Genomic DNA, 21612 nt, shown 5'->3' with positions numbered 1-21612 from the left:
ACTTGGAAAAAATGGTGAAAAACTGGAAAAGACATAGAAAAGCAGTGTGCATATTTTGAGACTCGAATAGAAGCCTTGGACTGGCTTCAAAGGAGGAGAAAAACATGCTACGTGTAGTCTTCAACCCCAGGGGAAAAGCAACGTGGAGAGCTGCTGTTGCATAAGTGCAGGGACCAATGGCCACGCACCAGCATCCCTGGAAAAGAGCTGATAGCCACAGCCACAGCTGTGTGGGTTTGGTTCAGGGAGGCTGGGAAATGCTCTGGCCCAAGTGGTGTCTGCCAGCAATCTCTGAAGTAGTGTTGGTTTTTTCTTCTTGATGATGTTGATACTGATGGTCAATAGATTCACTGTGAATGTGGAGCTCCTAAGGGAGCAGCTTTGTGTTAAGCCGTAGTTTTTTCATGGGCAGAGGTTAAGGAAGGTGCCTTTGGGTATAGAGACAATAGGAACTTGCCCCTTGTGATCACTGCTCTCTCGCTTCTTCTTTCTGATAAACAGGAAGGGAGGTTGTTGACACAGAATTAAAAGATGAATCTGACACATCTACTTAAAAGGTCCACTGGGTTTTGTGCACAGACACCACTGATGTTGTCTGGAATTCAGAGCGACAGAGATTTGCAAGCTGGGGGTGTCTGCTCTTCTCTAGGCACTCCTATTAGTTTGTGTTGTGCAGGAACCAGATGGGCTTTTGGTCTGACCTGACGTGGCTTGTGTTTGTCCTGATTATCATTGCCCTTGTTGCTTCTGAGAGTGCAGGTTCCTGTTACCTGCCCGTCAAGCCTGGAGCTATGGTGGAAACTGAGGAGGACATGTAGAATTGTATGAGAGTATTACACAGGTGTTCCCACTTTCCCCTGAGCTCACTTTGCAGCAGGCCTTTGTCTCTTCCCCTTGTACTACTCCTAAGGTGTGTCTTTTCTCCCATGTCTGTGCTGCAGGAAAATGGGAGTGCCCGTGGCATCAGTGTGATATGTGTGGTAAGGAAGCAGCTTCGTTCTGCGAGATGTGCCCCAGGTCCTTCTGCAAGCAGCACCGGGAAGGAATGCTCTTCATCTCCAAGCTGGATGGACGATTATGCTGTACGGAGCACGATCCCTGTGGGCCTCACCCTCTAGAGCCAGGAGAAATTCGTGAGTATGTGCCTCCCATAGAAGCCCTGACTAATGGAGAGGACACCCAGCCACCGGAGCAGCTGCCTGCAGAGGTAGACACGGAGGCAGACACAGACCTGAGCGTTCAGACCCTGGACAGCCTACCTCAGTCTGTGGCCCTCAGACTGCAGTCACCAGAAAAGCCCCCTGCTACCCTGGCGCTGAGGCTGCCGTCATCAGACAAGCCCCCCACCACCCTTGCCCTGAGGCTGCAGCCGTCAAACAAGCCCCCCACTACCCTGGCCCTCAGGCTGCCTTCACCAGACAAACCACCCGCCACCCTGGCTCTGAGACTGCCACCATCAAATAAACCCCCTGCCACTTTGTCACTGAGGCTGAAGCCATCCAACAAACCCTCCACCACCCTCTCGCTCCGGCTGCAGCCTTCGGACAAACCTCCCACCACCCTGTCGCTCCGCCTGCAGCCGTCAGACAAGCCCCAGGCCGCCCTGTCCCTAAGGCTGCAGTCAGAGAAGCAGCCCATCATCGTAGCGCTGCGGCCTCAGCAGCCCGACAAACCTCCCACCAACGCGGTGCTCTGGCCCCTGGATGAGTCCTCCAGTGACGCCTCGCAGCCTCAGCTGCCGAGCAAATCTCCTCCGGGATCACCACAGTCGTTGGATGAGTCGCTTGTTACTGCTGGTGCCCTGCAGCTCCAGCTGTCAGACGAGCCTCCAGACACCCCTGGGGTTTTGGGGTTATCGGACAAGTCCCTCATTGACACCGGGACCCAGCAGCCTGAGCTGCTGGATGAGTTCCCCACAAAATGCCTGCATCCTCCACTGTCTGACAGACTCCTCGCCACGGTGGGGACGTTGCAGTCCCAGCCGGCAGATGAGGCTCCTGAGGCTGATCAGCTTCAACCGCTGGATGACACTTCTGCCCAGAGCCCACAGCCACAGTCTGTGGAAGAGGATCCCAGCTCTGTGGTGCCACAGGTCCCAGTATTGGAGGTGGCTTCCAGTCCTGAGGTGCTGTGGCCTCTGCCCATTGCAGAAGTCCCTGACTCCCCTGTCTCACGGATCCTGCCTGCAGAGAAGGCTCCTGGATCGGCAGTGCCACGACCCCTGCCTCCAGAAAATGCCTCCTTCTCCGCTGCAATGCGGGTCCCAGCCACAGAGAAGGCTCCTAGCTCTGGGTCACCCCATCCCTTGACTCCGGAGAAGGCTCCTGCCTTGGGTATGCCACGGATCCTGCCCACAGAGAAGGCTCCCAGCTTAGGGGTGTCGTGGCCCCTAACTCCGGAGAAGGCCCCTGGCTCCCGGTCACCTCACGTCCTGCCTGTGGACAAGGCTCTGAGCTCTGGGGCCCTGCGGATCCCACTCACACAAAAGGCTCTCTCCCCTGGGGTGCTGCGACCCCTGCCTCCGGAGAAGGCTGCTGACTCCGGGGCCCTGCGGGTCCTGCCTCTGGAAAAGGCTCTCAGCTCTGGGGCGTCTCGGCCTCAGCTCTTGGAGAGACCTCTCGCTCTTACAGCCCCGTGGCCTCAGGCATCAGACAAGCTGACTGCTGCCGTGGCTCCTCGGCCTCAAGCCTTGGACAAGCCTCTGGCTGCATCAGCTCCAAGGCTGTTGCTGTCGGAGAAGGCGCTGCGACCTGTCGACCAGAACGCTCAGCCGAAGGAGAGAGGAGCCCCGACCATGGAGCTGAATCCCCAGCAGAAAGAGAGGACCATGTTAGCTGGGGAGCAAATCTCCTGGTCTGCTGGGAAGGTAGTGACGCACGTTGGACAAGTACCGTGGCCTACGGAGAAACTACAGACGCACGAGCAGACCCACTGGCCCACTGCAAAAGCCCTGATGCCTGCTGAGCAGCCTTCCCGGACAGCAGAGAAACCACCAGAGCCAACCATTCAGCCCAGCTGGGAAGTGGCCTCAGCCCCCGCAGAGCAGACCCCTTGGACATCAGAGAGATTGCGTGCATTCGAGCAGACCCCTCGGCCAGCCAGGGAAGCGCCGGTGCCCCCGGAGCAGATGCAGTGGCTTGTCACGAACATTCAGACAATTGACCAGATTTCTTGGCTGGGTGGAAAAGCACAGACTCCTCGGGGGCAGGACCCTTTGCCTGAACAAAACACAGCGTTAGCCTGTAACCAGGATTCTGTCTGTCGTGAGTTGGCCGACTCAGAGCCAAAGTGAGGTTGGTAAATATGGGAGGCAGGTTTCAGTTGTTTAATGTTTAGGGAGGGGGAATCTTTCTTTTGTTTTTTTTTTATTCACTTCCCTGAGCCCAGCCCCTAACCCATGCACATCCCATCCATATTCTCTCGTGACATGAGCAAGGACATTCTCTTAAACCTGAGTCTGGCCCAAGCAAAGGGAGAGAGCATCCGTGACCTTTTCCTCTTCCTTTAACAAATGGTAAAGCTGAAATAAAGAGTCCACTCTGGGTGAAAATCTCCAATTCCATTGAAATGGTCACATTACTGATCCAGCGTGTTCAAGCTCCAGGTCTGATTCATAGGTGGGTTCCCAGGTACAGCCAGGCGCCTTGCTTTCATTACTACATTTAAAGGAAGGAGATCAGTCAGGCTGCCCTGGGACTGAAGAAGTTTCAGGATCAGGTGGTGAGCAGTCAGGTGCATGTCCTTGCCAGACTCTAGAAGCAGGGAAGGGATTTGTGTTGTCTGCCCAGGTCTCTGTCCCTGCAGGGCGTTGCTTTGTGAGGTTTATCCGTATGTTCACCGGGATGTGCTGTGTGTGTGGTTTGCTGAAGGACAAGGATCATCTCCAGTGAGCTGGAAGAGGAGCCCCTGCACTCGCTCAGTGCAGTTTTCTCCATTAATAGGCAGTGTCCATTCAGGCTCCTTTGTACAGAGCTGCATCTGGCCGGGCCCGAGAAACGGGAAATCTGGAGGAAGTCAGGGAAAAGAGAGATCTTGGAAGTAGTCGTCTGGCAGTGTTTTCATTCTTGTGTCTTAATCCTTTAGCACAGGACATGTGGAGTGCTTTCCTGCCCTTGAAAACGTAGTGACCCGTAAAGCAGCAATAGCGGAGCAGGGCAGAGTGGGTTCCCCAAGGTGCTGAGCTCTGCCCTGGCAAGGGAGTGGTGCTCCCTTTCAAATTTCCATCCAGTCTCTTCTTGACTTCTGTCTCAAGGTGAGCCAGCGGACTGAGCAGTCCTTTCTCCCCTTGCCTCAGGCGGGTTCAGGACGTGTTCCCATCACACCTGGTATTGCCAACAGCAAGGAAAACCTGACTCGCTCACTGCACAGCGCAGAGGCAAGGGTTCCGTAGCTGTATTGGGACCCATCTCAACACCTTCCCCTTGGGCAGCTTCTGGCTTAACTCTTCTACAACCAAAGGAGACTTGAATTAACTGGACTGTGTTGGAGTGAGTGTGTGTGTGTGTGTGTGCGTGTGTGTCCTTCCAACTGAATTGTAGTTCTCACACTGGAACATGGTGGGCTCCAGCAGCTGGCTGGCTTTCTTTTTTCCTCTTCTCCCTTTTCCAGTGAAAATAGATGTTTAGTACCTGGTAGTCATCAGGCTGGTGTTCAGACTAGGCCTGCTGAAAGCCATTCACTCAAGCATGGAGGCAGAAGTTGGCTTGGCCATGGTGCTTGTGGGCCAGGTGGTAGAGTCCCAGGGGCCTGCAGCATCTTGCGACCACCTGCACCCTCGCAGGCAGGAGGAGGAGGATGGGCCTCCCTGGTGGCAGTGCCTGGGCTGGATGGGGTCGGTGTCCTGCCAAGGAAGCACTGCTAACCAGCATTTTCCCACTGTCACAACACATTACCTCTGTGGTTTGCCTGAGCTCCACCGATCTGGGGCCGCAGCCTCGGATCTCTGTGCCGCCACCAGACCCTCACGCAGCTCCAGTGTGTGTATCCTTCTCCTTCCAGGCTGATCCACAGGTCCCTCCCCAGAAGGGGAGCGTTCAGCTCCAGGCCAACCCTCTCCCTCCGACATGGGAGGGACCCGACCCTTTGCTTCCTTGTTCTCACCTGGCTTGCAAGTGCCTGCTGCTCCCAGAGCAGACAGTCATGAGCTTTGCAGTTTTCTATGAAGGGAGGCAGACACCTGTGCCGAGACAAATCCCAGTCTATTCTGCTTTCCTGACTTGTGCACCCTGAGACAACGTCCTCCTGAAAAGGCCAGGTGTGCTGGGCACGAGGGGACATTACCAGTGCTATGGTGCATCTCTTCTCTAGTCCAAATCATTTCAGATCCTTTGTAGAATAGCTCACGGCTTGGAAAAGCTTTATGGCTTATGGAAACTTACTTGTTAAATGTTGTTTTTTTCCGGGAAGACTAGCAGGTCAGTTCCTGCTTGCTGCTGAAACTGGGGAAATACAAGCAGCTTATGTTTCTGCGTGACTCCTCCACAAAGGGAATCAGGACAACTCAGATCCATTGAGAGAGAAGATTATCTTAAGGGCATTCGTTAACTTTTTTAAACAAAATTATAAAAAAAAGAAAAAAAAAGGTAATGACGTTCAGTATATTAAGTATTTATCATGTGTGAGAAGGAAAATAAATCTTGAATTTACATTTATAAGCCTTCCCATGAGCTGGACTTAGTCATGTAGATTGTGTAAGTAGGGTTCCCTCAGTGCCGGTGCCCAGCCAGCTCCCGCTGTAACCAGAGAGGTCTCTGCACTGCTCTGTCCACCTCCGCTTTGCATTGTCACGTGTTAACTCGCTACTTGTTTCATGAAAAAATAAACTGTGAATATTTTTGGTGCAGGCTTTTTTAAATCTGTAAAATGGAGAAGTTCTCAACGAATTCTCATGAGAGCAGGTTTGAAAAGATCACTTCTATAAATCGTGTGCTCCCGTAGCAGGGTGAGGCTCACGGCAGCAGCCGCCTTTCACGCAGCAGGCGCTTACCCAAAAGCTTGTTTGGAACAGTGAATGTGGATTAAACTGTTGCATGGCATTTCCCACAACCTTCTTCATTGCAGCTGACTGTACCCCATCTCTCCTCTTGTCTCCCTTTTCCACAAGGATCCAGGTTTCTGGCTTGCTACCTTCCAGCTGCTGTTGGAAGGTTACTTCAGCATAGCTGGGAGGCTGCTTGGTAAAGTTGGTGTTGGGGAACATCACAGAAGGAGGAAGTCAGGAAGCTCCTTTTCCCTCCTCACCCTCACTGGGGCCCTGGGTGATGCTCTGTCAGATCGGGGGGCTTTTCAGATGGAGTAGTGGTGCTTATGGGAGTGTCCGGCAGTGCTGGGTCACCTTAGCAAGATGGACAAGGCCTGACCAGGTGTGGAGAGAGGTCCCAACAGCCTTGCCCTACCCAGGCTGCCCTCACTGGCATGGAGCGGGAGCTGGGGAAGAACTTTGGGCAGCAAAACTCTGGTGAAGGAAATGTGGGCTTGTGCACTTGACATGACTCTTGCTGTGGTGGCAGCACTGCCTTGGAGGAGGAGAGGGAGATGTCTGTGCCGAAGCAGTTGGATTTGTTTGCGGCAGTTCATTGCTGCCTTGAGAGTTCAGTCAGTTTGAATCATGGGGAGTTTCAAGGTAGAAGACAGTGACAAAGTAACCTGCTGGGCTCGGAGCTTTGCTGCAGCTCCTGCCAAGGCTGTGGTGCTCTTTTTTGCATTGGAGGGATCCAATCACCTGGTCACTAAATCTCAGGTCAGCCCTAATTGCACCCGAGGTGGATGAGAGGTGACTCTTGTGTTGATTCACTGTTGTGAAGTGCTGTAGAAGCAGAGTCAGGGATGTAATTATTTCTGCTCAGAGCTCTGCAGTCCCAGGGAGGCTCACAGGAACTTCCCAGGTTCCTGAGCCCATTCCCGCTTGTAGGAATGACTCCTTGGTTCTGAAGGGGGTGAAGGCTTTGCTCCTCTACAAACGCTTCGCTGGTCAACATCTTTGCTGTCAGGACAGCCTGGCTTCCCCTGCTCAGAGCAATGGGCTGTGGTCAGTGGCCCTGGCTTCCATCCCACAGTAGGACCAACTTTAGTGTTGGATTTCCACGGTGGGCAAGAGAGTCCTAATTGACCTTTGGTGATGGAGGAGTTCTGGTGAGTGGTAGCAGTGTGGTCAGGGACTCAAGTGCCCAGGCAGGCAAGGAGGGTTGCAGAGAAGGAGCCACTGCAGGACCTGTGGGATGTGTGGGCAGGAGGGGAGCAGGCTTGTCCTATCTTCCCCAGTGCTGGGCTGGGGCCCACTGTCAGCCAGGGCTCTGGTGAATCTAGCAGGAAAGCTACCACTGTAAGGGATCATCACCTACTGCACATCTCCAGATGCTGACTAGCTGATGGTAGCTTGCTTTATTGCTGTTCTTGAGTTAAACTTTTCCTATTTAACAAAAAAAACCCCAAGAGCCAGATTCACTTCAATACACAAAGTATCCGGGAGGTACCGCGGGAGTACGTGTTAATTCAGGGTTAAACCCCTGCAGGCAGAGGCTCTGAAGGTGTGGCTGGTGTTAAAATTTAGAAGAGAGATGGTTGAATCCAAAGGACCTTAACAAATTAGGGTGGGACAATGTGTTGCTAGAAAAGCTTCAGCTCACTTTCAGTGGAAAAAAAAGGAAGAAAAATTAGGAAAGAGCAGCCCTAACCCTGATGTCCTTGGCAGTGGTTTAGCCTGAGCACGCTGTGGTAGTATCCTGCTTCTACTTGGACACCACAGGCAGCATTCTGACAGGGCAGGGGGAGTTTGTTTGAGAAACCTCAGACCTTCAATACCTTCCGTTTATTTTTAATTTCAGCCTTAACTTCTGATTTTGCTTGATGTTTGGAATAACCATAATTGTAACCTGCTTGTAATGTGCTTTGCCCTAAATTACTGATGAGGCTTTTGGCCTTTGCCAGCCAGTGTGTGTTAAAGCAAAGTGGCAAATCATGCAGCTACTCTGAAAGTCCGGAGGGGGGATGCTGTGTTCGATCTCCCAGGCTTTGCCCGTGCTAATTACCCCCCTGTGAGAGTGATAACACTGGTGGTATCATTTACAGCAATGGCTGCACCTCTTGCAGCAGCACGGGCTGGGCTGATGGGTGCTTGGGGCTCCCAGAGCCTGGGACATGGGACACTGGAGCCTGGGGACTGCTCCACCACGTGCCTGGCTTCAGCAAGAGTCTCACCTGCAGGGTGGCAGTGCCCTTGCTTAGCAGGAGGTGGGAAAAGGCAAGATTCCTGCTCCAGGTCCTCCAAAAGCAATGTAAGCAAAGCTCAGTGCAGGGGACAGCTTGTATGAGCTTGGGCTGGAGGAGTGGCGGTGATGGACAGTCCCTACAGCACTGAATCTACCTCCTAGGGAAATCTGAGAAATGGGTGTAGCTATGGCCTATTTCAAGGTAAAGTTTTAATCAGTTTGCCCTTGGCAAAACCCTTGGGCTATTGTGGTGCTATTGTAAACCGTCGGCAGCTTAGCACAGTAGGGCTGGACTCACGGCTCCTGGCCCGTAGGCTGGGACTTCCTGGCCAGCTGAATCCCATCCCCGTAGAGCTGGGTCTGTGTGACTGAAACAGGATGAGGTGTGACTCAGTTCCTTCAATTTATGAGGGTTTTGAGACTCAAACCAGTGTGCCAGTGGGCCTCGTGGGGAGCCAGTGGAGCCATGTAAAGCAAAGCAGGCATCCGCTACTGCATGTTCTTCGTGTCCGTTTGGTACTGAGCTGGTTTCAGTCTTTGTTTCTTTTTCTGATGTTTCCAAGTTGTTGACTTCAAGGAACTGGGTTTTGTGTATTTTTTTAGACACTGGGAACTTGTTAAATGGAAAAGCAGCAGCACTGGGAGACTCAAGGTGGAGCGTGGCTGGAACTGAAGGCCCAGGCTGACATGGGTGGGAGGTGGGACGTGTTGGCAGTGGCTGGCACAGGCAGGGAGCAGCTGGACGGTGGAAGCCTTTCAGCAGCAGCACTCCCAGCCCTGCATATCCGTGGTGCCGAGGTCACTGCTCTGCCAGACACTTAACGTGTCCCCATGCCTGGCTTTGAATGTCCCCTGGCTTTGAATGTCCCCTGCTGCCCTCCAGTGCTACATGCTCTCAGCTGGGGTCCTGGCTGCCAACTAGCCAAGGGTCCTGGGGAGGGTGGCTACCCACTGCCCCTTCCTCACTGCCCAGAGACAGGGGTGGGCCACTCATAGCAGCAGCGTTAAGTTGCACTGGAGTTGTGAGCAGGAGGTTTGCTCGTAGGGGGAACCTTGGTGTGAGCAGCCCCTCGCTGCCTTCACCCCAGGGTCTGCTGCCCACAGGGTGGCAGTGGATGGGGGTTCCCTGCAGGGTCCTGTTCCACAGGCTCAGCCAGAGGGAAAAGCACTGGGAGTTGAGGAGCCCAGCCAAGGCAGGGGCCAGCCAGAGCACTGCAGGGGAGGACATGGGGGTGCTCAACCCTGGCTGGGACTCGTCTGTCAGTTCTAAGCAGGAATGCCAGAGCAGGTGAGAGAAAACTACATATTTCCAGCATGTATATTATTTTTAGAAGAGGGAGAGGGGAGAGTCTTGGACCATTGATTACTTTCATTTTGCTCCCCTTAGACTGTTGGCTGTGTATGTGAAACTTATAATGAAAAGAGGGTTGCCCTGCCCAGGTGCTCCCAGAACATGTACTGTAATTCTTTGTATATAGAAGAAAAATTACTGTAAAGTAAAGTTTAACTTTACTCTCGATGTCCTCTTGTGGTTTGTCTTGCCGAGGGGGGCGGGGGAGGGATGGGAAACCCCCAAAAGCCTCGTGCACAGGGGGCGGCTCAGACCACAATGCGTTTTATTTACATTGTACACCTTGAGAGAAGACGCTTAAATAAATCTGCAATGAATTGAGCATCTCCGAGAGAATAAGTTACCAGCTGCTGCTGGGCCACAGCAGCTCCCACCAATGCCACAGGTGGCAGGGAGGGGGTCCCTGGGGGTGACAGTCCATAGATCCTGGCACTGCACGGCAGCCCTGTGCCACTCCACATGCCAGGAGGAGAGCAGTCCGCAGGCCTTGTGCCCTGGCACAGACAGGCCTCAACAGCTAAAACACAGCAGGTAAAACACCGGAGGCATCCGGCGTGCGCCAGCTGCCCAGCCGGCAGCAGCAGTTCCCTTTTGGCACAAGGGCTCAGTGGTGGCAGCAGCTGTAGAAGTAGGGACTGCTCCTCTGGCCCAGGTTGACACTCTTGTCCTCTGGAAGAGAGCAGGAACGGCAGGCTGCTGGCACATCCATGCCACAAAATGCTGTGTGGCAGCCCCAAAGCTGCTGGTCCCAGGCGTGGGCCCCAGCAGTGCCCATGAGGAGGGTTTGGTGCCCCTGGAGAAGCAGCAAGGCCCAGGGCCACAGCACAGCCCAAGGCAATGGCACAGCCCAGGGCGGGAGGTGCAGCCAGGCTGAGCACGCTGGGGCAGGCCTGGTGAAGAGCTGAGCCAGTCCTGCAGCCTAGCGAGGCTCCTGGACACCAAAGGCCATCATGGCCCAGCTGTGTGGACATGCTGAGCCTGGCCTAAGCAGGGACGAGGATGCTGTGATGGGACCCAACCTCCACAGGACAATCCCCAGCACAGAGCTGCAGCAGCCCCAAGCAGGGCAGAGGTGAGGAAGGGCCCTGCCAGACCCCCCATTGCTCATATTCCACACTCAGCAGAGGCACAGGAGAGGGTGCCTGGGGAGAGACAGCTCCTACCTACTCACCTGTCATCACCTGGAAGGCGGAGAAGTTGACGTAGTCCTCAGCCACCTTCTGGAACAGCTCATCTGGGGGGGAGAGGTGGCACAGTGGGTGTGGGTGCCCCCGCCAGGCAGAGCCCCCTGGCCCTGCTCTGCCCATGGCATGGCCCTAGTGAGGGGCTACTCACCCACGCTCTGACCCGTCTTACTGGAGGTCTCAAAGTGGTCTGCTTTGATCTCTGAAACAAGGGTCCAGGTTGGCACTTGCTGCAGGTGCAGGATATGGCCCAAGGGCTCAGCTGCCCCCAGAGTCACCCCTCAGGCACAGCTGCTGACAGGGGGCTGGCAGAGACCCAGGACAGGGTTCCTGGCCCCTTGGCCCAGCTGGCCACGTGCCTGCCCATGTCAGGACATGCTGTGCCCAGGGAGGTCCCTGGTAGAGCTGGCACCTCACCACACACGGAACCCTGGTGCCACCGGATCTGCTGCGGGCTCAGGGCAAGGGCAGAGCCCCTTGCACACAGATCCATCCCCCCATGCCCCCCACCCCCTGTGCTGCGGGAGCCCCAGGAAGGGCCAGCAGTGGCTGTACCATCAGCATAGTCCTGCACATCATGGAAGTCAATCCCCCGCTTCCTCCTGTCTTCCTCCAGCAGGTCACACTTGGTGCCACACAGGTAGATCCGGCAGCCCTGGGGCAGGGAGAGGGATGGGAGGCATGTGCCCATGTCTTTACCAGCAGCCCCCCTGCCCCACAGTGAGGCTGTGCAGCCCCCCAGCACCCCTGTACCTCCTCGCAGTTCTGCAGCTCATTCACCCAGAACTTGGCTCGCTGGAAACTGCCACTGTCGGTGAGATCTGGAGAGAGAGGGGCGTCAGGGTCTGTCCAACGCTTTCCTCAGTGCCTGACCCACCAGTGCTGCCACCACTCTGTCCCAGGATCCTGGGACCTCCACATCCTCCACGCCCTTACCATAGCAGACGATGGCAGCCCGGGCCCCCCGGTAGTAGATGCGGCTCATGGCCTCATAGCGCTCCGAGCCGGCCGTATCCTGTGGGACACAAGGAAGTGCTTGGCAAGTGACTCTTGGAGATCCATGAGCCAGGGGGTGGCTGGGGATGTCAGCACAGCCCTCGTCTCTGCACTTACCCAGATGCCCAGGGTCACTGTCTGCTCCCCCACGGACATCACCTTGGCCACGAAGGCGGCTCCAATCGTCTGAAAGTGAAGCAGGAGGAGCAGTGGGGACTGGCCCAGGGATGCCCGGAGCATCTGGCCTTGGAACATGGTGGGAACCGGCCCGGGAACACGGGGAAACACACCCGGGGACGTAGGAGGAGTGGGTATGGAAACAAGGGGACCAACCCACGGGCATGAGAGGGATGTGGAGGGGCTCCAGCCCAGGCATGGCGGGAGGCAACATGAGGGGACACTGTGCCAGGGATGTGGTCTCACATTGCCAGAGACACGGTGAGGGAACGGGCGGGATACGGAGGGCACCAGCCCGGAGATCGAGAGGGTTGAACACTAAGGGACCACCCTGGGGACATGAGAGCGACGCGGGGGACACCGTCGTGGGTACGTGGGAGGCACCGCGCCGGTGACACGGTGGGGAAACGAGGGGACGGACCCGCGAGCGCAGGAGGGGTAGAGGGGTCCTATCCCGGGGATGGCGGGGGACAACACGAGGGGACACCGTCCCGGGGATGTGGAGGGACACGGCGGGGGAGCGAGGGCACCGACGCGCGGACGGGCCACACTAGGGGCTCATCCCGGGCAGACGCGGGTGACGCGATGCCGCGGAGGCGCCGCAGCAGCACCGCGGCGGTGCCCGTGTGTCACTCACGTTCTGGTAGGGCCCGGCGCGGAAGCGGCCGTGGGCGCAGCGCTCCACCAGGCTGCTCTTACCCACGCCCTCCTGCCCCAGCAGCACCACCTTGGCGTCCACCCGCCGCCCGCTCATCCTCGCGCCGCCGCCGCCGCGGGCGGGGCCGCCCCGGGCGGGGCGGGGCCGGAACCGGGCGGGGCGGGGCCGGACGTGCGCAGGGCCGGGCGGGGCGCGCGGGCCGCATGGCGGCCGCCCAGGAGGCGCGGGCCTGAGCGCCGGGCCCATGGGGAAGTACTGCGCCAGCCTGAGCGTCCTCAAGGGGCCCTGGGACCAGGTGTTCGCCGCCTTCTGGCAGCGCTACCCCAACCCCTACAGGTGCGCCCGGGGCCCTCCCCGACCCCCCATGCGCCCGCTGCGCCCCCCCCCCATCCCGATGCCATCTGGGAATGCTGCCCCTCCTCCTCGGCCCAGCCCTTTCCCGGGGGTCCCGCGGGGGCTCTGCTCGTCCCCCTCCAGCCTTCTGGGATGGGTGCACACAGCGGCGAGCTGGTTTCCCCCTCCCTTAATCCCTGATGGTTCCCAGCCCCTGGTGGGCTGGCCGGGAAAGAGCAGGGCTTGATGTTTTCTTCCGCCGTTTTAGCAAACATGTCCTGACCGAAGACATCGTGCACCGGGAGGTGACACCGGACCACAAGCTGCTGTCGCGGCGGCTCCTGACCAAGACCAACCGGATGCCGCGCTGGGCAGAGCGCTTCTTCCCAGCTAACGTCGCCCACTCCGTCTACATCCTGGAGGACTCTATCGTGGACCCCAAGAACCAGACCATGACCACGTTCACCTGGAACATCAACCACGCCCGTCTCATGGTAAGTGCCGCGGGAAGGCACAGGGGGGTGGAGGGGGCCCAGCAGTGCCTATAGCCAGGCTGTGCCTCCTACAGGTGGTGGAGGAGCGGTGCGTGTACCGGGTGAACCCGGAGAACAGCAACTGGACCGAGGTCAAGCGAGAGGCCTGGGTATCCTCCAGCCTGTTTGGTGTCTCGCGGGCCATCCAGGTGAGCACTGCTCGAGCTGCACTGTGTGCCCCCCTAAAGCTCCTGCTCCCCCTTTCTCTACCCATTCCTTGTGATGGTTTTTACACCCTTTCCCCTTGTTCCCCCAGCCCTCATGAGCTCTTCGGGCACCCAGAACCATCACTGTCAAAGTCACTGTTTGTGACTTCTCAAGCTGGGACAAAAGCCCCAGAGGCTGTGTGTGACAGGTGGAGCTGGGCTTGCACCTTCACTGACTTTTCCCTTGCAGGAGTTTGGTCTGGCCAGGTTCAAAAGCAACGTGACCAAGAGCACTAAGGGATTTGAATACGTGCTAGCAAGAATGCAAGGTGGGCACCAGGGGCAGGCTGGGGCTGACCGGGACGGGTCTCTTGGAGTTAGAGGTCACACTGGGAACACTCCAGTCCATGGGCAGGTCGCAGCTTGAACTGATCTGACTGTGAAATCCTCCTCCCTTACCTTTGCCCCATGCCTTGGCACAGCCTGCCCTTCCTGAGCGGAGCAGCAGGCCAGTGATTGCAAGGCCAGGCAGGGGTGGAGTGCAGTGCAGGCAGGACGGGATGTGACAGGGCAGCAGTGACGTGCCTGCGGTTCCCCTTTGCAACGTGCCCTGACGTGCCGAGGTCAGGAGCACCAGGCTCATCTGCGTGGGGAAGTGCCTTGGTGCCGAGGCGGCTGGGCAGGTCTGGCTGGCACTCCAGTGCCGGGGCAGGGCTAACAGCTTCCGTGTTATAGGAGAAGCTCCATCCAAAACACTGGTGGAGACTGCCAAGGAAGCGACCGAGAAAGCCAAGGAGACAGCTCTGGCTGCTACAGAGAAAGCCAAGGACCTGGCGAGCAAGGCAGCCACCAAGAAGAAGCAGTACGTGTGAGGGGCCAGCTGCACCAGGACAGATAGAAATCTCCTTAGATTTTATATTTTTAAAGAAACTGTACAAGTCTGACAATCAGCTGCTGTTAGACCCTTTCTGAGATGTAATTATCATTAAAGAATCTACTCCCACCTCTGATTTGACTGGGACTGGCCTGGCTAGAGCGGAGCCCAGTGCTGCCCTCCACTCTGGGGGTCCAGCCTGCTGCCGGGATCACAGGGAAAACACAGGCCAGGATTTTACCAAGTGCCTTTACTATAAAAGTGTGGGGTCTGTACAAAAGAGCGGGGTGCCTGTGGGAGCATGAAGACAGATTGCTTAATGCACTTGTTTCCCCTTTCTGTCTCTCCAGGGGCGGGACAGCCGTCCTGTAGCCATGTCTGCAGTGAGCAGCACTGCCACATGCCTGGCGGTGCACAGGGGGAGGCGTGAGGGTTTCCCCATGACAGCTGGGCCCTCTTCCAGTGCCTCTCCCAGTGCTTTGCAGTGCACTCACAGTGGGTGCCTGGCGGTGCCAGCCCTGTGCACCCAGTGCCACAGCCAGTGCTGCCCAGCAGTCCAGCTGCTGGGGGCCAAGCTGGGTGCTCACCCCCACCTGTGGCCCCTTATCCTGGCTGTGATGAGGCCGGGGAGGCTGCATTTCCAGCAGGAAGGAGGCAGGCAGGCAGTGCAGGGAAGGCAGTGGGCACTGTCAGGATTCCGGGCTGTGGAGGCTGGAGTAGCTGTGGTCCCTCCCGGTGCCGAAGGCGTGCAGCAGGTCCCCACCGAACACCACACCATCCACCTCTACCTCGGCATCCTCTGGGCACCGGGAGGGGGGGAGCCCAAGTCAGGACCCCAGCTGCTTTTCCTTTCCTGCCCACCCTCCATCCTTCGCCTCCCTTACCTCCCTCGGAGGGCTCTGAGAGCTGGGATGAGTCTAGGCTGTCAGCCCGTGCCCGTTCCCCGTCGGTGGGTAGGAGCAGCCATTCCAGCCGCCGCCGCAGGCTCCGCTGCCGGTCTCGCAGCCGGTCCTTGGCCCTCCGTGCCCTCAGCTCCTGCTCCTCCAGCCTCTGCGGGGACCCAGCGAGCCATGAGCGGGGCAGAGCTGAGCGGGCCTGTTGCCACACGGGGTCCCCCGAGTGGTACCGGGGTCATCCCCCCTCACCTGGATGTGAAGCCGGGCACGATGCAGGAGGCTCAGCGTGGTGGGACGGGCCGGCCCCGCGGCCACCGGCACCTGCTGCTTCAGCCGCTCCAAGCAGCACCGGAGCTGTGCTCTCCTACGGCCGGGCGGGAGGGGGACGACACGGCGGTCAGCCCGAGGGTGGGCGCACGGGCAGAGCCACCCCCTGCCCCGCCGCTCCCCCCACACGCCCCGGTACCTGTGCTTCTCCAGCGCGTTGTGCACCGACCTGCGGGAGGAAGAGCCGCCGGCGATCAGCACCGGCGCCGCCGGCCACCGCCACCCACCCGCTCTCCCGCCGCTCACCTGACGCTGCTCACGGCCCGGCGCGACCGGGCGGGGCAGAGTGAGGCGTAGCCGTGCTCGGCCTCGGCCAGGCCGGGCGGGTCGCGGTGGTCCCGGTGCTCCAGGAACTCGGCCGCCTGGAGCAGCACCTGGATGCTGGTGGTGGCCGCGGGCTCCATGGCGGGAGGGGGGCGAAGGCCCCGCGCTGATTGGCTGCGGGACACCGCGCGCCGCTGACGTCACCACGGCGGGCAAACAACTTTGGGCGGGAAAGCGCGTGCTTCAAATTTGAATCGGGGGGCGGGGCCGGGGCGGGACACGCCTCCCTTGGAAAAGCCACGCCCCCCGGTGGTTAATTAATTACCACGCCGTGGCCGTGCCCCCCCGGGAAGTGTTCCCATGTCTGCCCCCATGCGCGTCCGGAGACGCCCGGGGCGCGGGTCGCCCCTGCCCGCCCGTGGGAGCTGGGCGGGGAGCGCTCACACCCCCGCCATCCCCAGACCGCTCGGGACACCCCCAGCGCCTCATCGCCCCACCGCGCCCACAGGCGTTCCCACGCCGGCTGCGACCACTAGCCCGCCCCACTCCCCCCTTCGCCCCGGGAATTCAGTGCAACGCGGCCCAGCCAGGCGGGCTTCTCTCTTTATTAAAATCCGTCGTGTGCAGGCGGTGGGGAAGGGAGGGCAGGGGAGCGCCGGGCCTCCGGGGACGGCACTGCAGGGCACGGGCGGGTGTGGCACGGGCGGCCCTGGGGCACCCGCCGTCATGTGAGGGCTGTTTGCACCTTCTCAGGCCAGGCCGTGGGGTGGGGGGGGAGACTCTGCCCCGGGCCCAACAACAGTCAAAGTTCACCTGAAAAAAAACCACCACGAAGCACATTTCCAGCCGGGGGGCAGGTGCACGGGGTTCACTGAAAGCAGGGCACGGCCACGGTGCATCGGGAGGGGCGGTCCTGCGCCCACTGTGACCCTGGCCTGCCAGCACCAGGCGTGGGCTGCCGCCGTCTGTGGGGTCCTGCCCCTGTGTGAGGGGGAGTCCTACTGCCATGTAGGGGGGTCCTGCCATCATGCCCACCCAGCTCTGACAGCAGTCATAGGGCTGAAGAGCTGCCCAGCAGCCCCGGAACGGCTCTTTGCCCCCGGTGCATGGCCTCCTGCAGATGCAGCTCTGGCAGAGGGGCTCTCATTGGCTCCGGGCGCACTGGGATGCGGGTGAGAGGTGTGTGGTGTAGCAGTGGGTGCAGACACGCACGGGTTTGGTGTGGCTGTAGTGCGGCAGTGCTGCAGCATGCGGTGAGCAGCGGGCACAGAAGATCTGCAGGAGAGAGCCAGAGGGGGGCTGAGCAGAGGCAGGTCCCTCAGGGACCCCACACACCCCAGCTCAGCCCCATCCTACCTTCCCACAGCTGCGGCAGTGGTGCCGGCGGCGCAGCAGGGTGAAGGGCGAGCGGCAGGCAGAGCACTGGCTGCACGTGCTGTCGGGCACCCACTCAGGCAGGCGGTGAGTGCCTGCTGGGCAAAACATATTAGTAAAACCCGCCTGTGCCAGCCCCCCTCAAAGCCAGACCCCCTCCGGCAGAATGGGGGCAGGATCAGTCCCAGCCTCACACCTACCCCAGAGCCATGGCACCTGGGCAGCCCCTTACCTGCCCTCCAGAGCCCGGCAGCCTCCGTGGGGCTGGAGCACAGTGGGCAGTCGGCCACACGAGGAGCATCTGCCACACAGGAGTCATCATCCTTCTTTCCTGCAGGGACAAGCGCTATGGTGGAACAGCCAAACCAGGGACAGGCAGTATGGCCACGTCCTCCCCATGCCTGGGGCTGTGGCCTTCTCTCACCAGGGATGGGCACTGGGCAGGGCAGAGGAGCAATCTCTCACTCTCTGGGGATTACTCACGGCTGGCACTGGGCTCCTCCAAGGGCTCCGCCTGCGAGGCCACAATCTTGAAGACCGTTTTCAAGATGCTGCGCATGTCACTGGCAAAGTTGGTCTGGAGCTGATCGGCAACTCCTGCACCAGAAGGGTGGGGGGTCAGGGTGCTGGGGAGCTCAAGTGCTGGGGGGTCTCGGGGGTCACTCACCAGAGATGCAGACAAAGAGGGTGTGCAGCATGTCCTTGGTGCTGCTGTACCGGCAGCGCAGCTCTGAGCAGCGGGCACCCGGGGTGGCACCTATCCCTGGGCTGCTCCTGGGGATCTGGGGGCTGCACACAGGGGAGGTGACAGTTACCCTAGGGGTGGTGTGAGATGTCCCGTCCCAGTGGACAGGGATCTGCCATCTCGGCCCCGCTTCCTGCCCACCACACACCCCCACTGCCAGTCGGTGCCTGGGTTGTCGACGGCACCAGAGGGTCCCAGTAGCGTCGTGCAGGTGAGGGCTGGTGGTGTAGCACAGGGGATGTCCAGGAGACCAAAGGGAGCAGGGGGGTCCTCTCTGGGCACAGCTGCTCCCCACACTGGGGTGATGTCCGGACCACAGGGATCCTCTGGTTCAGCTGTGCACAGGCTCCTCTCCAGCAGGCAGAGCTCCTCCACTGACAGCACCCGCAGCAGCTCCCTGAGGCAAGGGGACAGCATTAACCCCATGTCACGGCCCCCCTGCTGCCCCATGGCCCCACCCATTGCCCCCCACTGCATACCTGATCTTCTTCAGGAGGTTGTAGAAGGGGCTGAAGACCCGGGACATCTCCTCAGGGCTCCGCTCCAGGCTGAGGGGACCCTCGGGGTAGATGAGGAGGCCGCTGTGAGGGGACAGAGCTCAACTTACATGAGGGATTGCCCAGGACCCCAGTTCCCCATGGGGAGAAGGGGCTGGTACAGGGCAGGGAACATCCCCCCTTCTCCAGGGGCTGCACCCACCTGACAATGGCCAAGCGAGGGATGGTGAACATCAGCAGCGGTTCGTAGCCATCAATCATCTCCTGGGTCAGGTAGCCCAGGCGCAGGGCTCTGGGGACACACACACGCCCTTACAGTGGGGCTGAGCCTCAGGACACTGCCCATCCTTGGGGCTGGGGTCCCTGCTACCCTGACCTGATGTGCAGTGCCCTTCACTCACCTCTCCACCGTCTCACAGAACAGCACAATGATCTCCTGCTGCCTGTAGATCTCCTCGGGAGACTTCACTGCCACCAGCGAGGACACATAGCTGGAGAGATGCAGGGAGTGTGAGGCCCCTCCAGTCCTGGCACAGGCCCCCAGCACCCCAGCCCTGGCCCCCACCTCAGCTCAAACTCTGCAAAGAGCTGGTCGAACTGGATAAGCACAGCCCGGACGGGCTCCGGGTAGGAATTGGGCTGGCTCAGGCTCTGCTCCCGCAGCACTGTCCGCACCAGCTCCAGGCTGCACAGCAGGTTCCTGGCCTGGGGCCGCAGCTGTGCCCTGTCCGCCTCCTCCACCTCCGGGAAGGTCCCAGCCAGGAGACACTGCTAGGACAGGGATCGTCAGGAGCCAGCACCCGGGGCAGTGCAGCCCCTAACCCCAGGGTCAGCTGGTAGTGGGGGCCTATTGCCCCCCAGCCTCAGAGAACCAGATCTCCCAGATAGCATCCCTGGGCTCACCTCAGCAGCAAACAGCATGTGGTTCCCCAAGTTGTCCACCAAGAGCTCCTCGGGGAACTTGACTAGGTAGTCCCGGCTGTGCCGCTGCGTGGGGATGCACTCCTCCATGATCCGCTCCAGGATGGCCAGCAGGTGAGCCTGGGGAGGGCATGGATGTCACCCATGGTGTCCCAGGGGACCAAGTCACACCAGGGTCCTGGCTGTCCCCGTACCTGACTGAGGTGGAGCTGGTTGAGGAGCACCAGGTACTGCTGCGGGTCCAGTTCGGCATCCAGCCCGTTGATCTCGGCCACCACCGCTGTCACCCTCTCATCGGCAAAGAAGAACTGGGAGAGCAGGCGAGGGTCGGAGCGCTGCGGGAAGAGCACAGAGGGGTGATGGCAGGAGCACCCTGTGTGCTGAGCCAGAAGGATCCCAAATCCCACAAGCGAAGCAGGGATGTTTGGGGCCCATGGATCCACAAACACCCACTAGGGCAGGTACGTGGGACCCTCCCACAGCAGCTCTAACTCCTCCCGGGGAGAGCCGCCCTCCCCACCCACCCGTGCCTCAGTTTCCCCGGGGGGCAGAGCAGGACGAACAAGTTCAGCCGCATCCTGGCAGCGCGGGCACGGATCCGTGCATGGCTGTAAACACCGGGAAAGGTCCGCGGGAGTCCCCCAGCTTCCTCCTCCCGCTCCACCCCGGGGGACCCTCGCCGCCCTCCCCTACGCCCGGGACCGGCGGAGGGGGCCCCCCGTCCGGGGGCTCCGCCGGTCCCGGGCGCAGGGGAGGGTGGCCGGCCCCGGTGCCACCCTCCCCGGTCTCACCTTGGGTCGGCGGAGCCACCGGCGGAGGGCAGCGGGCAGCATGGCGCGTCCCGTGGCTCTGCCACCGCCCGGCTCCCCGCGCCCGCCGCTCGCCGACGGGGCGGGTCGGTACCGGGCACCGCCCGTGGGGGCGGATCGGAGCGGTGTCCGCCCAGTGCCGGCCCCGGGACGAGCCCGTCCGCGCCTCGACGGACCGGTTCTCTGTGATGGGAAGGGTGAGGGTGCGTCTCCCGTGGGGCGGGATGGGTTTCACCGCCGGCTCCACTTCCTGGTCACGGTTCCTGGCTCCAATCCCCGGCTGCATCCCCGGTTATCCCGTCCCGGTTCCCCTTTTCCCGCAGCCCAACCTTCAGGAGACAGAGATACCCCAGAGATCCCCTGAATGATGGGGGGCACCAGGGGAGGCACCCGCAGACACCTTTACTGTGCAGGACATGGAGTGTGGAGCAGGGGGATGCAGTGGGAATTGAATAAAGCAGCCCCTCGGCGGGAGAAGAAGGCGCCGAGTGGCCAAGGAAGGGTTCCAGGGGGTGCTTGGGGTGCTGGGAACAGCAATCCCACCCCGGCTGTGCCAGAGGAGGTGTCTGCTCCAGACCTGGCACTGCTGGCCACAGGATGTGGGCGCCGATAATTCAGGTGGCTGAAAGCCTAATGGGGTGGATTCATGGGTAAAAAATTCGTGGAGGACGGTTGGATAAACACGGCAGCACCTCCTCGGCTTGAGGAAGTCCCTGAGTCACGGCAGCCCCGCGGTGCCCAGGCTGTGCTGGACAGGTGCATGTGTAGGACTAGCCCTAGTGTTGAGGGGCCAGTGTTCCTCACAGGCTCCAGGTCTAATTTCAGCCAGGCAGTGTATCCTGGCTCCTGTGACTGTGGCTGTGTCCTGTGTCCCTGTGTGCTCAGCGAGCCTGGAGCCCTGCCTGTCCCTCAGCTGCCAGCAGATTTGGGCAGCACAATATAAGAAGGACATAAAGCTATGAGAAGGTGTCCAAAGGAGGCTGCAGGGATGGTGAAGGGTCTAGAGGGGAAGCCGTATGAGGAGCAACTGAGGTCTGTTCAGCCTGGAGAAGAGGAGACTTAGGTCAGACCTCAGAGGGGTCTGCAGCTTCCTCACAAGGGGCAGTGGAGGCACAGCTCCAATCTCTGCTCTCGGTGACCAGTGAGAGGACCCGAGGGAACAGCTGGAGCTATGTCAGGGGAGGTTTAAGTTGGATATTAGAAAAAGGTTCTTCAACCCAAGGATGGCTGGGCACTGGAATAGGCTCCCCAGCGAAATGGTAACAGCAGCAAACCTGCCAGAGTTCAAGGAGCTCTCAGACACAATGTTCTCAGATACAT

At 59.6% G+C, this 21612-nt stretch overlaps 5 protein-coding genes across 16 annotated transcripts in view; 2 read left to right on the top strand and 3 right to left on the bottom strand.

Moving 5' to 3' along the window:
* Positions 1 to 9726, top strand: part of NSD1 (nuclear receptor binding SET domain protein 1) — a 61519-nt gene extending 51793 nt beyond the window's left edge. For 8 of the 10 annotated variants that reach the window (XM_051794362.1, XM_051794360.1, XM_051794359.1 and 5 more), the window contains one exon: positions 942 to 9726. In XM_051794362.1, coding sequence (XP_051650322.1) covers positions 942 to 3292 — 2351 coding nt within the window. In that variant the 3' untranslated portion in view covers positions 3293 to 9726. The remainder of the gene's footprint in view (positions 1 to 941) is intronic. The other 2 variants (XM_051794357.1, XM_051794363.1) reach the window with 2 other exon arrangements.
* An 80-nt stretch (positions 9727 to 9806) lies between these two features.
* Positions 9807 to 12714, bottom strand: RAB24 (RAB24, member RAS oncogene family). The gene is made up of 8 exons (XM_051794368.1): positions 12553 to 12714; positions 11856 to 11924; positions 11679 to 11757; positions 11496 to 11563; positions 11298 to 11397; positions 10894 to 10944; positions 10730 to 10792; positions 9807 to 10227 (listed from the first exon to the last, which is right to left on the bottom strand). The coding sequence occupies exons 1-8, from the start codon at positions 12667 to 12669 to the stop codon at positions 10163 to 10165; spliced, it is 612 nt and encodes a 203-aa protein (XP_051650328.1). The 5' UTR covers positions 12670 to 12714; the 3' UTR covers positions 9807 to 10162.
* A 19-nt stretch (positions 12715 to 12733) lies between these two features.
* On the top strand, positions 12734 to 14588 carry PRELID1 (PRELI domain containing 1). Its single transcript, XM_051794356.1, has 5 exons — positions 12734 to 12909; positions 13175 to 13400; positions 13475 to 13588; positions 13836 to 13914; positions 14321 to 14588. The coding sequence occupies exons 1-5, from the start codon at positions 12818 to 12820 to the stop codon at positions 14455 to 14457; spliced, it is 648 nt and encodes a 215-aa protein (XP_051650316.1). The 5' UTR covers positions 12734 to 12817; the 3' UTR covers positions 14458 to 14588.
* A 106-nt stretch (positions 14589 to 14694) lies between these two features.
* On the bottom strand, positions 14695 to 16131 carry MXD3 (MAX dimerization protein 3). Of its 3 annotated transcripts, XM_051794355.1 has the most exons (5): positions 15929 to 16131; positions 15822 to 15851; positions 15605 to 15719; positions 15344 to 15509; positions 14695 to 15258 (listed from the first exon to the last, which is right to left on the bottom strand). In XM_051794355.1, the coding sequence occupies exons 1-5, from the start codon at positions 16084 to 16086 to the stop codon at positions 15149 to 15151; spliced, it is 579 nt and encodes a 192-aa protein (XP_051650315.1). In that variant the 5' UTR covers positions 16087 to 16131; the 3' UTR covers positions 14695 to 15148. The 3 variants fall into 3 exon arrangements, with proteins under 3 accessions (XP_051650315.1, XP_051650314.1, XP_051650313.1); XM_051794354.1 differs by having other exon boundaries at positions 14695 to 15509; positions 15929 to 16130; XM_051794353.1 differs by having other exon boundaries at positions 14695 to 15509; positions 15605 to 15851.
* Positions 16132 to 16583: 452 nt separating this feature from the next.
* LOC127474022 (lateral signaling target protein 2 homolog) lies at positions 16584 to 20381 on the bottom strand. Its single transcript, XM_051794351.1, has 13 exons — positions 20275 to 20381; positions 19678 to 19818; positions 19466 to 19603; positions 19128 to 19330; positions 18964 to 19053; positions 18765 to 18854; positions 18545 to 18646; positions 18214 to 18462; positions 17988 to 18109; positions 17804 to 17917; positions 17553 to 17651; positions 17303 to 17415; positions 16584 to 17221 (listed from the first exon to the last, which is right to left on the bottom strand). Exons 1-13 carry the CDS (start codon positions 20314 to 20316, stop codon positions 17090 to 17092), a joined length of 1635 nt encoding a protein of 544 aa, XP_051650311.1. The 5' UTR covers positions 20317 to 20381; the 3' UTR covers positions 16584 to 17089.
* Positions 20382 to 21612: the final 1231 nt, after the last annotated feature.

The sequence above is a fragment of the Manacus candei genome, unplaced genomic scaffold, assembly GCF_025592945.1.
Source record: "Manacus candei isolate 608988 ecotype Guabito, Panama unplaced genomic scaffold, ASM2559294v1 h1tg000037l, whole genome shotgun sequence".
Classification (NCBI taxonomy): domain Eukaryota; kingdom Metazoa; phylum Chordata; class Aves; order Passeriformes; family Pipridae; genus Manacus; species Manacus candei.
This window is presented reverse-complemented; position numbering and strand designations above follow the sequence as displayed.

Excerpts from the sequence above, each read along its gene's own strand:
- RAB24 (XM_051794368.1), bottom strand. The coding sequence starts at position 12,669 with ATGAGCGGGCGGCGGGTGGACGCCAAGGTGGTGCTGCTGGGGCAGGAG. Across the intron at positions 11,925-12,552 it reads GCGCCGGGCCCTACCAGAAC|ACGATTGGAGCCGCCTTCGT; the intron begins GTGAGTGACACA and ends CTTCACTTTCAG. Across the intron at positions 10,228-10,729 it reads CGCCTTCCAGGTGATGACAG|AGGACAAGAGTGTCAACCTG; the intron begins GTGAGTAGGTAG and ends GCTCTCTTCCAG.
- PRELID1 (XM_051794356.1), top strand. The coding sequence starts at position 12,818 with ATGGGGAAGTACTGCGCCAGCCTGAGCGTCCTCAAGGGGCCCTGGGAC. Across the intron at positions 13,401-13,474 it reads TCAACCACGCCCGTCTCATG|GTGGTGGAGGAGCGGTGCGT; the intron begins GTAAGTGCCGCG and ends TGCCTCCTACAG. Across the intron at positions 13,589-13,835 it reads GTGTCTCGCGGGCCATCCAG|GAGTTTGGTCTGGCCAGGTT; the intron begins GTGAGCACTGCT and ends TTTCCCTTGCAG.
- MXD3 (XM_051794353.1), bottom strand. The coding sequence starts at position 16,086 with ATGGAGCCCGCGGCCACCACCAGCATCCAGGTGCTGCTCCAGGCGGCC. Across the intron at positions 15,852-15,928 it reads CGGGCCGTGAGCAGCGTCAG|GTCGGTGCACAACGCGCTGG; the intron begins GTGAGCGGCGGG and ends TTCCTCCCGCAG. Across the intron at positions 15,510-15,604 it reads GTGCCCGGCTTCACATCCAG|AGGCTGGAGGAGCAGGAGCT; the intron begins GTGAGGGGGGAT and ends GGGTCCCCGCAG.
- LOC127474022 (XM_051794351.1), bottom strand. The coding sequence starts at position 20,316 with ATGCTGCCCGCTGCCCTCCGCCGGTGGCTCCGCCGACCCAAG. Across the intron at positions 19,331-19,465 it reads ACATGCTGTTTGCTGCTGAG|TGTCTCCTGGCTGGGACCTT; the intron begins GTGAGCCCAGGG and ends CTGTCCTAGCAG. Across the intron at positions 17,416-17,552 it reads TGCCGGGCTCTGGAGGGCAG|GCACTCACCGCCTGCCTGAG; the intron begins GTAAGGGGCTGC and ends TTTGCCCAGCAG.